Raw genomic sequence first — 12,897 nt, 5'->3', positions numbered from 1 at the left:
TTTTACATCCCCTTCCCCCCATTTGCCCACTGGAATGAGTGGGGCTGCTCATGGAAAGGACACAAGTAGGGTTACCATACATCCGTATTTTCCCGGACATGTCCGGCTTTTTAGTTCTTAAATCACCATCGGGAGGAATTTTTACATATCTAAAAATGTCTGGGAAAATACGGACATATAGTAACACTAGATGGGAGCTGCCAACACTAAGAGCCAGAGGGGCCTGCCGGGGGGCGAGGTGGGGAGTCCCGGCGGTGCTTACCTGGGGCGGCTCCCGGGAAGCATCCGGCAGGTCCCTCTGGCTCCTAGGGTCGGGTCGGGTCGGTGGGGGCGGAGGGCTCTCTGCATGCTGCCGGCGCCTGCAAGCCCTGCTCCGCAGCTCCGGCAGCTCCCATTGGCGCTTTTCCCGGGCAATGGGAGCCACAGAGCTCGCGCTTGTGGCGGGCACAGCACGTGGAGACCCCTCGCTGCCCCATATCCTAGGAGCCAGAGGGACCTGCGGCAGGAAGGGTGAGTAGGCGAGCGGGACGGGGTGAAGAGGCGAGCGGTGAGCCAGCAGCGGGTGGGGGGGGTGAGTAGGCGAGGGGCGAGGAGACAGTGGCTGGCTGGCAGGCGGGTGAGGAGGCAAGTGGCAGGCGGGAGGGTGAGGAGGCGGGCGGCGAGCCAGCAGTGGGGCGGGGGGGGGGTGAGGAGGCAAGCGGGGTGGTGGTGGTGAAGAGGTACGAGGTGAGGGAGCCAGTGGCTGGCTAGCTGGCTGGCAGGCGGGTGAGGAGGCAAGTGGCTGGCGGGAGGGTGAGGAGGCAAGTGGCGGGCAGCGGGGGTTGAAGAGGCGAGCGGTGAGGGAGCCAGCGGCGGGTGGGCGGGCGGGGGTGAGGAGGCAAGAAGCGGCGAGCCAGCGGCAGGAGGGGGTTCTCGGGGCGGGCATGGGGGTTTCTGGCAGGGGAGTGAGGAGGTGAGTGGCAGGTGGGAGGAGGCGAGCGGTGGGTGGGGGACTGAGGAGGGACGCAGCAAGCCAGCGGCGGGCCAGGGGGTGAGGAGGGGTGAGGTGGCGGGGCCGAGCGGGGAGGGGGCGGGGCCTGGGGCAGAGTGAGGGCGGGGCATGGGAGGAGTGGGGGTGGACTGTGGGTGGGGCCGCCCTCCCATGGAGTGTCCTCTTTTTTGAATGTTCAAATATGGTAACCCTAGACACAAGGGAGGCTTCGTCTAGATTGTGACATCACTAAAGACACGAGCAAAGTTTCAGCCTCTGAAAGGCTGGAAAGGCGAGCATCTGCTTTGATATTATTAGACAGTGCCCTCTATTGGACATCCCCACGTATGTCTCCCATCACAAAGGCTGTTGAAGAAGTCAGTAAGTTCCACTTCCAACTGGGAAAGTGTATCAAGATTTAAGAGGTGCCGTAGTCATTTTCCTTCAGACTCCTACAAATAACCCTTAATAGATCACGCTTCCAGAGCGGCAAGTCCGACTCCAAGTGACATCAAATACATGCAGCTGGTGTAACGGGCTTGTTTCTGTAAGTGGAAAACTGACATAAACGCTCAGCTGCCTTATCTTTCCCATGAGTCTCTAAGGTGTCGTGAGAGATGAAGAACTGGACATCAGTGAGGTAGAGCCAATTCGTGGCTCTCTCAAGTTCAGATCTGATAGACACCTGGATCTTTCAGTTTGGCATTAAAACCTTTTTTCCCCCTTTTTTCTTTTTCCCTTTAAAAAAAAAATCAGAAGGGAATTTAAGGCTAGTGGGAGGTGCTGTGCTGACAACCTCAGAGCAGAGAAAATGTCTGTATTCGCAGAACAAGGGCAGTCAGCACTGAGTAAGTTTCTCTCCCCGCCCACCCACCCACACAGTCTCACCAATGTGCCTCATTACTGAGCAAAAGGGACCAGATCTTAGGAAAGGAGGGTCATTTGCACTCCAGGGCTCAAGCCAGTCCTTGGTCTCCCTGCTGTGACAGCAAGCAGAGATGCTAATTAGCACCCACTATGTTGGTCATTTAGCTTTGGAAGCTTAGCCAATCAAGAATGGCACCAAACAGCTTTACTGATGTTTGCTCTCTGTACAAAAAAATTCAGACTGAAGAAGACAAAGAGCAAAGGAAGTTTCAGTTCTTTTAATTTTGCCAAACTTTCACCATTCACACTGAAAATAGGGTGTTATAATGGGACATGTCAGGCAACCTTAGGTATAGGCATCCCTACCTGCAACAGCTATAATGAGAAAGATACTGATGGTATCTGAGTAGAAGGGACTCTGCCCTCCTGAGGGAGGGCATGCTATGGGTTCCAATCATTACCCCTTATCTGTCCCTCTGTCTTCTGCAGTCCTGGCAAATGCAAAGTATTACGCTGAGGAAGGAACAATCCATTGCACAAATACAAAATGGGCAATGACTGCCTAGGAAGGAGTACGGCGGAAAGGGATCTAGGGTTCATAGTGGATCACAAACTAAGCTGGAGTCAACAATGTAATACCGTTGGGGAAAAAAAACCCCACCAAAAAAGCCAACCCGCCCCCACACCTCCTGAACATCATTCAGGGATGGATTAGCGGGAGTGTTGTAAGCAAGATACAAGAGAAATCGTCTACTCTATTCAGCACTGATAAGGCCTCAACTGAAGCATTGTGTCCAGTTCTGGGCACCACACCTCGGGCAAGATGTGGACAAATTAGAGAAAGTCCAGAGAAGAGCAACAAAAATGATTAACATTTCAGAAAATATAACCTACGAGGAATGATTGAAAAAATGGGTTTGTTTAGTCTGGAGAAAAGAAGACTGGGGGGAGAGAAGATAAGTTTTCAAGTATGTGTAAGCAGGGTCTGAATGAACTATCCCCTGACAGCTAGTTTGGGAGGGGGAAAGACTTCAGGAGCAAACTGTATTTACATTAATACACCTGCTCTGCGTAGGTATCTAGCAGACAGGAGTTGTGTAGCCCCAAGTGATCGGCTTTGGCTGGTGTTGGGCTACAAATCACTTTAGTATTGAATGCAGGGGTAGTGAAATGTTATCATCTTCATTGTATGACTAAAGGAGAGCAGAACTGTGCTGAGCTTTGAGGGGTCACCCTCAGCTGAAAGGAACTTACCAAGCCAGGGGCTCGAATGCCAGACCCCTGTAAAAGTAAGAGGGGTGGGGACAGGTGTCTCAGCCAGGAAGCGTGGCCGCTCCCCAAAGGTCCCCGGTCTGGTTTAACCTGTTCCTCCCCACTGTTAAAAGAAAGAGCTAAATAGACTTCATTAGGAGCCCTTTGTTATTTTAAATGTTCAATCAGAGCTGAAATCAGTTGTGGTGGGACCGTGTTTCTGCCCAGCCTGCAAAGAGCTGAACATTACTAAGAGACTGATGTGCAGAGGTCACAGCAGAGAGGCAGGTGGCAGCAGAAGGTGACTGACAGTCGGCTGGCGACCGAGTAGCTGGTGAGGTGGTGAGCAGAACGAGTGGCCAGCGAGGAGCAGTGGCTGGCAGGGCAGCCAGGCAAACCAAGTAGCAAGCCACGTGCCTTCCTCCCTGGTGGGAGGTGAACTCACACAGATGCGCCTCTGACCAAGGATAACCACTGTGAGTGGGGTAGGGTGAGGGAGCAAAGGGGCACAGAAAAGGAACTTTTGGTTGTAGGACTCAAGAACGTGAGGAGGAAGGCACTGCCCCACACACTCTGGGGTGGACGTCCTGCTGACAGTTTTATGATTATGAATTCTGCTTGTGGCATTTCCCCTAATTAATGTTGGGGACTTCCCTCCTTTCATTAACAGTTTCTTTTCTACACTCAGACTCTGTGCTTGCGAGTGGGGAAGTATTGCCTCTCAGAGGCGCCCAGGGGTGGTGTGTAAATTTCCCAGGTTCCTGGGTGGGGGGTTGAGCCAGTTCTGTGTTGTATCAATGGAAAGGAACCCCTAGATATTAAACGCGGCCCTGGTCACTGCCGGCTCCACCTGGCAGAAGGGTTACATATGGTTGTAAAGAGGAGGGTGGTAAACTGTTCTCCTTAACCACTGAGGATAGGAGAAGAAGTAATGAATTTAAATTGCAGTAAGGGCAGTTTAGGTTGGACATTAGGAAAAGGTTCCTGTCAGGGTGGTTAAGCCTAGGGAGGTTGTGGAATCTCCATCACTGGAGATTTTTAAGAGCAGGTTGGACAAACACCTGTCAGGGATGGTCTAGCTAATACTTAGTCCAGTCTCAGTGCAGGACAATGGACTAGATGACCTATCAAGGTCACTTCCAGTCCTACATTTCTACAGTCTCTGGGAGGCATCTCAACAATGAGCTTCTATCCTCAGTTAATCAGTAGGTTACCAGGCTGAGTTGTACACAGATAATAGACGAGACTGCTCAGAAGACTCCAGGGAAGTCAAGGACATTAGGGGTATTTCTGAACCAGCAGTTGGGTCCTACTGGGGGCATTATTTCATCCTCCCCATTATTATTAGGTGCTTTCACTCTCTGGGTACAAGTAGATACACTACAGGTAACAAACAGAAGTTGAAACCCTGGCTCTATTGCAGTTGGTGACAAAGGTCCCATTGGCACAGGGTTGGGGATGGTAGGAGACAAAAGGGACAGCAAGGAGAGGAGGGTGGGGGAAACACTAGAAGTGAAAGGGGTGTATTATTATTGTATGCGCTACAGCAGAACGTAGAGATCTCAGCAAATGGCCAGGGCCCTGTAGTGCCAGGTGCTGTACAATGGACAGTCCCGGCCCCAAAGCGTTTACAATTTTAATGACGGGATTTAGTGACTTGACCATGGTCACACAGCAAGTCTGTGGCGGTGCTGAGAAGGGAGCCCAGATTTCCTGCGTCCCAGTCTAGTACTTTAACAACAAGACCGACCTGTCTAAACTCCTGGTGGCACACCCTATTTAGACACCACTGAGAGTAACAAGGTTGTGATCAGCGGAGGACTGCAATCCCCTGAGAAGATTCTTCGCATGTGGAGAGGGATAAGGGGGACAGATGTGACAGAGGCAGAAAGCGATTGCTTCTTAAACCACCGTGTCAGCAGATGCTAATCTTGTCTGAGTGAATGGCCTAGAAGAGATAAGAAAACCGCCAGCGTTAACTGAACTATTGATGTCAACATCACGGGTAGCAAAATGTAGGTTAGTTTGTGTCGTGTCCTTAAAGCTATTCAAACAATGTGTGCACGTGTGAAATGTCTGGGATTCTAGTAACATGCAATACGTAATGGGAAAATATCTACTCTTCATAAGAACACGTGTAACAGGTTACCTTGGAGCCTGGAATCCCCATCATCAGAAGTTATTTAGAACAGATTGGACAAACACCCATCAGAGATCGTCTAGGTGTACGTGGTCCTGCCTCAGCATGGGGAGGGATGGATTAGATTACCTCTATAGGTCCCTTCCGCCCTTGAGCCCACCACTCCGTTGGCAGGCGTTGATCTTGCTGATAAAGGATCAGTGCATTGGTGCAGTGAAACTTTTCAAACACACCCTGACTTTTGAGGACTCTGTTGATTAATGACACACCCCTCGAAGCGCTAGGAGACGCTGCACAGAACCAACATGGCAATCTCCAGGTACGTCTACACTGCAGTTAGACACCGGGGGCTGGCCCGTGCCAGCTGACCCAGGCTTGCGGGGCGTGGACTAAGGGTCTGTCCAGTTGCAGTCAGGCTGTGGCTGCAGCTCAAGCTCTGAGGCCCTCCATCCCCGCAGGCTCCTAGAACCTGGGCAAGCCCACGGCTCCACCACAGTTGAACAGCCCCTTAGCCCGAGCCCAAGTTAGCTGGCAAAGGCCAGCCACGGGATTTAATTGCAATGTGGACACACCCTCTTATCTCAAAGCTCCTGCTGCCTCAGCTAAAGCCAGCGCTGTATTTCCATTAGCCTGATATTCTTGCAGCTGCTGAACAGAACAGTGCCCTGGGCTGGGATTGTCAAAGGCTCGGCAAGTCAGTGGGAGCCTGTCACTGAGCAGCCTCTGCCTAGAGCGCCCCCCTGTGGCAAACTGCCGCACAACCCCTCAGCCTGGCTCCATTTCCCCTGCGTTCACCCCTGCAGAGACATAGTCATATAGAAAGTCTCTCTGACTCACTCTTTAAAAAAAAAGGTATTTCTGCACTCGCAACCCCTGATTTAGGAGCCTAAATCCCATTTTCAAGAGGATTTAGACACTTAAGAGCAGTGTGCGAGTCCTGAAAAAAGTGCCCCAAACGCACGTCCACAGATCTCTCTCGTCGGGGATAGTACCAGAACGTCCTGTGGGCTGCCCGTAGCAGCAATCCGGGACATTCTGGCACAATTCGAGCCCTGTTTGGGCACCAAAATCCCACCACCAGGATTCTAGATACCTAAATCCCTCTTGCAAGTGAGACAGGCTCCTAAATCAGCTAGGCATTGCAATGCTGAGAGCAGCAATACCTAAACACCTTTAAAACGCCAGGCCTGAGTGTCCAGTTCCAAGACCCAGCACTGGGCATGGTTTATGCCTGTCCCTATACAGTAATCCACAGAACCGCAGGAGACAACCAGTCTCCCCACATCCCACAAGGTTACAATAGAGCAGCTCTTCAATCCCATCTAAAAGTCACCGTCCAGGGCAGCCGCCTGAGAGTCATTAACCCCCCGTCCCAGTCCCTTAGCCCCTGTCCCAAGGCCCCACTCTCCAGCCCTGTGATTTCCAAGAGCTTCTGTCTCACAAGCTTTCCCCTGTAGCCCCAAGTCAGGTCTCCCAGGGCCACAAGAAGGGTTCCCACAGCATTCCACTCTCCAGCCCTCCTCATCCATGTGTCCTATCCCCGTTCAGGGAACCTCCCTCCAGGACCAACCCCTTATTCCTGGGCTCCCCCCACAGGCCTCAGGCCCTCTGTCAGAGGGCTCCCTGTGGCGTTCCACTCCCCAGGATTCCTCGCCTACCTCTGTTCCTGGCATCCACCTTCAGAGTCCACCTCTTGCTTCTGGGCCTGGCTTGCTCTAACCAAGCTAGTTCTTGTCCTTTGCCCATGGGCTTCTGCCCAAGCTCTCCTGTAACTCGACAGGGCTCCCCAACTCTGGCCAATCCTCCAAACAGCTTTCTTTGGAGCTCACCACCAGCAGCTTCCACTTACTGCTTTCCTTCAGCTCTCATATAGCTCATTCCCCCCAGGCAACTCTGTACCGCTCCTCAACTGGCCCTGCCTCCCCTCTTCTATGGCTCAGGTATCTTCTCTTAGTCCAGTTGGGAGGCAGCTTACGAGTCACAGGTGCACTGGCCTCGTCCCACTTAGAGAGCCAATCACCCCGGGACATGACATACCCCATTTGAAAATCCCAGCTGTGTTCCCTATGTCCCTCCGGCTCCTGATGCAACGCTGCTTCCCAGGAAGCTGAAACCTTCTATTTCCCTAACCAAATGTTTTCCCCTTTCCTGCGTATTCAGGTCGCAAAGGTCAGTAGCAAGAGAAAAGTCCCGACACCCATGTACTTGTCTTGTCCTGATTCTTGTCCCAGAGATCCCTGTGACTGTCCTTATGTCAATCACACGAAAGAGGTTAGCTAGTCATGGCTCTGTGTATTTCAGAGCTAAGGAATTTCCCACAGAAGCTGGTCCTTGCCACAGGGCTATGTTCCACAATCTCAGCTTCTGGTTTTTTATTCTTCAGCATTCCAATCTCAGGCAAAAACACCTACCACTGTGAACCAAGTTCTGTGCTGTCTTCCTGAGAGGCAGAACTCCCCAACAATAGCTCTGAGGTGAGTGTACTGCCCACATCCATCTCAGTGGGGTGAAAACGCTGAAAACGAATGGTGACCATCTAAATGTCAACCCCGTGAACTATTTCACCGCTGAACATTTGAGCAGACGCATCCAGCTAGTGTGCTCCTCCCGCAATCCCTGAGTGCCACACACCTAAACTGCCTCCTCGCCAGCTTCCAAAACTCCAGCTTCCCCCTGAAGACTTCTATGAAGTGGCTACATATTGTCAGATGGATGACATAGTCTGGCATATCACAGTCCATTACGTTTCACCCACAGTGCTGGAGGCACCGTGTGATGGCAGGGAATTGATTCGGTGAGATGTGCTCAAATGATCCTCGCAGATGCGACACCCCCTGTGCTACAGAGCAAAGCAACCACCCTCTCCCCCACCCGCAGGCCCCCTGCCAAGCTGACCTCAGGGAAAGTTCCTTCCTGACCCCAGATCTGGTGATCAGGATGACGCTGAGCATGTGAGTAAGACTCACCAGCCAGGCATCTAAGGGCTTATCTACATGGCCCTGCAATTTGAACTCTGAAATCAAAGGTGCCTCGTTGGCACTAACGCAGTCCTGTTTCAAACAGGACATTTAGGTCACACCTGCAGTGTCTACACAGGGCAGTTACAGAGCAGCACTTTAGTGAGCACTGCAATTCACCTCCTCCCGTAGTCCGGGGCCCGAGCAGACAAGCCCTAAGAGAGTATTCTCTGTACCCGTCTCCAGCTGTGGCTAAGCTCTGCTGCTTCAGAGCCACACAAACTAACAAAAAAAACCCAACCAACCTCCCTCTCACCCCCCAAAAAAGAAGACTGTATCTGACCAACTGTGCATTGGGAGGGAAAACCCTTCCTGACCCCTGCACCTGACTGGCTGAAGCCCTGAAGCATGAGATTTGATTACAGCCATTGTTTTAATGCAGCGCTGCTAGAGTTATAAGCATATTGAGGGCAATGCAAGCAATCCTGTCCTCCCATGAGGACATGAAGGGAATGAATAGAGGGAACTCATGGATTCACAGATTCCAAGGCCAAAAAGGACCCCCACCACCATCCAACCCCTCCCCCCACCCCAATGCACAAGCTGTAGAACATCTCCCAGAAGCTGGATTAAAGCGTATCTTTTAGAAAGATACCCAATCTCATTTTAAAGACGCCAAGCAATGGTGAGTCCATCACTCCCCTGGGAAGCTGTTCTAATGTTTAATCACCTTCAGTGCTAGGAAACTATTATTTCAAGGCTGAATTTGTCAAACAGAAGCTTCCAGCAATTGACTCTTGTTATGTAAAACTGGAAGAAAAAACCAAACGCAGAACCCCACCACCGGAGATCTTCTCCACATGTAAATTCCTATTTACGTGGGGAGCAGCACAAAATAAATGGAATTTAATATAAAAAATAAGCGGGGGCTGATTGGATTTTTTTTTTTTATTTTAATTCAATACAAACCTGAATTTGAAAAATTCAGATGAAGCTGCCATGGAATTTCAAGAGCTCCACAGACTGGAGAAGTCCTGAGCAGCAATTTGGTGCAGTCCGCTGCAGAGTCCACGTGCCTTGACTTTAGACAGCTGAGGTCGGAATGTGTGTGTTCAAACTACAGTGTCTAGCCCTATTTTATATACTATATATATATATATTCTAGAATAGGAACAGATTTTTCCCCATCTCTTAGGTTATACTGACACCTCATGGTTTGGAAGGGGTTTGGTTTCAGGTCTGTCTTTGCTTTTGTGTATATATGATATTTGTTTCTTTTGCTGCCAGAATGAGCTTTTGTATAAAGAAGGACAGTGATGGGCATGTGTTTGGAAGTTGGTCTTGAATTCTGAAAAGGATGCTGTAACTAGTATGCAGTGTTGTTGTAGCTGCGTCGGTCCCAGGATACAGCTGGGTGGGTTTATTGGACTCGGTTGGCGAGAGAGACAAGCTTTCGAGTTGACACAGAGCTCTTCTTCAGGTTAGTTAAGTCTCACAATAAGGGTACGTCCAGACTACCCGCCATATCAGCGGGTAGCGATCGATTTATCGGGGATTGATATACCGCGTCTTGTTAAGACGTGATATATCGATCCCCGAACGCGCTCCCCGTCGACTCCGGAACTCCACCGGAGCGAGCGGCGGTAGCGGAGTCGATGGGGGAGCCGTGGCCGTCGATCCCGCGCCATGTGGACCCAAGGTAAATCGATCTAAGATACTTCAACTTCAGCTACGCTATTCACGTAGCTGAAGTTGCGTATCTTAAATCGACCCCCCTCCCCCCGCAGTGTAGACCAGCCCTTAGATTTAAGAGAGGGAAGCAGGATAATCCCTAACACGAGCAGATTTCCCCCCCACAAACTCTTTGATTGTTTTAAATTTTTAAAGGTTGGCAGTGTTGCCAACTCTCACAATTTTAACCTGAGTCTCCCGCTATTTGGTGTGTTTCTTAGAGACCCAACTCACAGAATCATGTGACTATCTGACAATCTCAGCTTTTGTGTAAAAAAACAAATAGTACGTTTCTATCTTTCACTGTTGGGGGGAAAAAGATTGAAACTGTGACCCGAGTGCTCCCTAAAAGTTAAAAAGCAGACGGTAAATAAAAACCTCAAAATTATTTAAAAAAAAACCCTCGTGATTTTTGAGCCAATCTCTTGATGTTTGTGGACCTGACTCGTGACTTATATGGCAATACCGCATTTGCTTAATTCGCTTGTAGGTTCTCTGGGGCAGGGACTGTTTACGGTGTGTTTTTAGGGACTGCTCACCATGCACCGTGTTTGTACCGCACTAGCCTAGCACAATGGGACCCCATTCTCGGTTTCTCTCTCGGCGCTATCATAATAAACATGATTAATAACAACATTTGCTTCACAATGTTTTGACCCCTATGCAGCTGTTGTGCATTAATGCCCAAGCACCAGAAAGTGAAACGGACTAGAAACAGAACACGAAAGTAAGTCAAACAGCTTCAGAATCCCAGGCGCTCTTATTTATTCAATAATCACACATATGCTCTCATTAAAATGCATAAAAATATGTACAACAGTGAATGTTTCCAACCAATGAAAGAGGAAAATAAACTGGAGTAGAATCTCACCATGTCCAAATGTAGAAGTTACAGTGTTATCAATACAATGATAAAACAGGCAAAGAAATCTGTTTTTACAAGTGCTATCATTTGTTTTTAGAATTTTTGTTTTACTGAGTGGGTGATAAAAGCACAGAACTTCTGCAATAGCTGTTTTTGAAGGTGACAAAACTATGATCACAATTCAGTGCACAACGCCACCAATGCTGGAAGAAACCAACTTGACTTTTAGGTTCCCAGCCTGAGTGTCATAGATTTTCAGGCCAGAAGGGACCATTAGAATCAGCTAATCTGACCACCTAAACTTCTGGGAGGAGACCATGTAGGCAGAGAACAATTAATGTGTCCCACACATGTTCTCAGAAACCTGCTAAGGGCAGAACTCAAACTCACCGACGCTTCTTGGGTTCAGTAGCCACAGCAGGTCACCCGGAGTCACCCAGCTGCAGTTTGCTAGGCTGGCAGTTAGAAAAATCCTATTTTCACTTGTAAACGAAGTAAATTACATCTGGAAACATGGAAAGGAGATACAACCCAGATCCACCAAAGCACGTGCTTAACTTTGAGTGCATGCTCAAGTCACACATGCTCAAGTGCCTTACTGAATTTGGACCTAAATATGGAAGCTCACTGGTGACTTTGGGCTCCCCTGCCCCATCCCTTTTCAGAGTATAACCACGCTGCAACCAAATGAGTCATATAAATCAAAACCAAATATGCACCTTGGGAAACTTAACACTGATCTTTCAATAAAAACAATCACTACCCATACTTCATGGAATAGTGGGAACCAACAGTACATGTGCTCTTCACTTATCAGCACTCATCATTGCTAAAAAATGCTTCTTTTAATAAAACAGAATGCAGCTCCCAATCCAAACTACTGCTGTAAACAAGTCGATAAATAAACCCATTTCATTTCAGAGATTAAATATTTACAGTACCAAACATACAAGTCAGCCACATTGCAATGAATGGGTATAAATAAGGTGCTCCGCATGGCTCCCATCCTGCCACTGGATATGCATGGGCAGACCCTTTGACTACATGCTCACACAGATCAGATCGCAGGATTGGGCCCATGTAGCGATTGCAGCATTTCATCCAAGACCACACAACCCCCCCTTCACCTCAAACAGGTTAGTGCAATTTCAAATAGAGGGCCCCATTTAGCATTCCAAGCCCAGTGAAACAGTTAAAGCAGTATGAAAATAGGGAGTATCTTTCTCCTGCCCCCACCCTGAAATACCTCTCACACTGTATTATAATTTTGTTCTATGCCATTTTGCAGCCTCCAGACTTTGCTCATTATGAAACAGTTATTTTCTCATTGAAACTTGATCTTTACGCGATCAAAATGTGAAGATTGATCTTTGTTTGCTTGACAATAGGCTGATGTTCACACAGTAGTGTGCAGAATCAAAACAAAATGCCAAGCAGTCACCGGTTTGTTGTGAATATTTTGCCCAGCCTTAGAAATGATATTGGTCTGAGGGAAACATACACCATATTCAAACAACACATTGGAGAGTATTTGCAATAGGGTGTTAGGTTCTAGCTCCCTACACTGAGACGCAGAGTTCTTCTGACTCACCCTGGTATCAGGTGTTATGGTCCTGTATAAAGATACAGAGCTATTCTTCTGACTCACCCTGACTGCCAGATCCAGTGGATCTTACTGGCTTCAACCCAGGAGTATAAAAGATTAAATCTCTCTTTGAGGTAGACGGGAACTAAGGCCAGGAACAGAGAGTTCTTGCAGGGAGTAACCTCAGAATAACCAAACTCAGGAGGAAGCTTAGTTTGAGGTTTACATAATAGTCAGAGTTACCTCTGTGTTCTAAGAGCAGGGCTAGAATGCCACATGCTTACAGTATTTATTTTTAGAATTCTGCTTTCTCTGTTTCTCTAGGCTCCTTTTCAGTGCAATTCACCAGGATAGCAGTAGTGGTTCACCAAATCAGCTCTTAGTCGTTTAATGTTCTTCCTTTATTAAAAGAATGAGAAATGCAATCTTGCATCTTGCTTTGTAAGACTTTCTTCAATGTTCTTGGGGACTGGATTGTTCCAAAGCCTAAAACGACATTGCATGGGTTATTAGTGGTTCGAAATATCCCCA

General features: G+C 48.8%; 1 protein-coding gene across 1 annotated transcript in view; it reads right to left on the bottom strand.

Moving 5' to 3' along the window:
- Positions 1-12,770: 12,770 nt before the first annotated feature.
- NLRC5 (NLR family CARD domain containing 5) overlaps positions 12,771-12,897 on the bottom strand; it is an 80,859-nt gene continuing 80,732 nt past the window's right edge. Inside the window, exon 47 of the mRNA XM_065416795.1 lies at positions 12,771-12,852. Coding sequence (XP_065272867.1) covers positions 12,771-12,852 — 82 coding nt within the window. The remainder of the gene's footprint in view (positions 12,853-12,897) is intronic.

This window comes from Emys orbicularis, chromosome 14 (genome assembly GCF_028017835.1).
Source record: "Emys orbicularis isolate rEmyOrb1 chromosome 14, rEmyOrb1.hap1, whole genome shotgun sequence".
NCBI lineage: Eukaryota > Metazoa > Chordata > Testudines > Emydidae > Emys > Emys orbicularis.
Note: the sequence above shows the minus strand (reverse complement) of the source record. Positions and strands in the feature narration are given on the sequence as shown.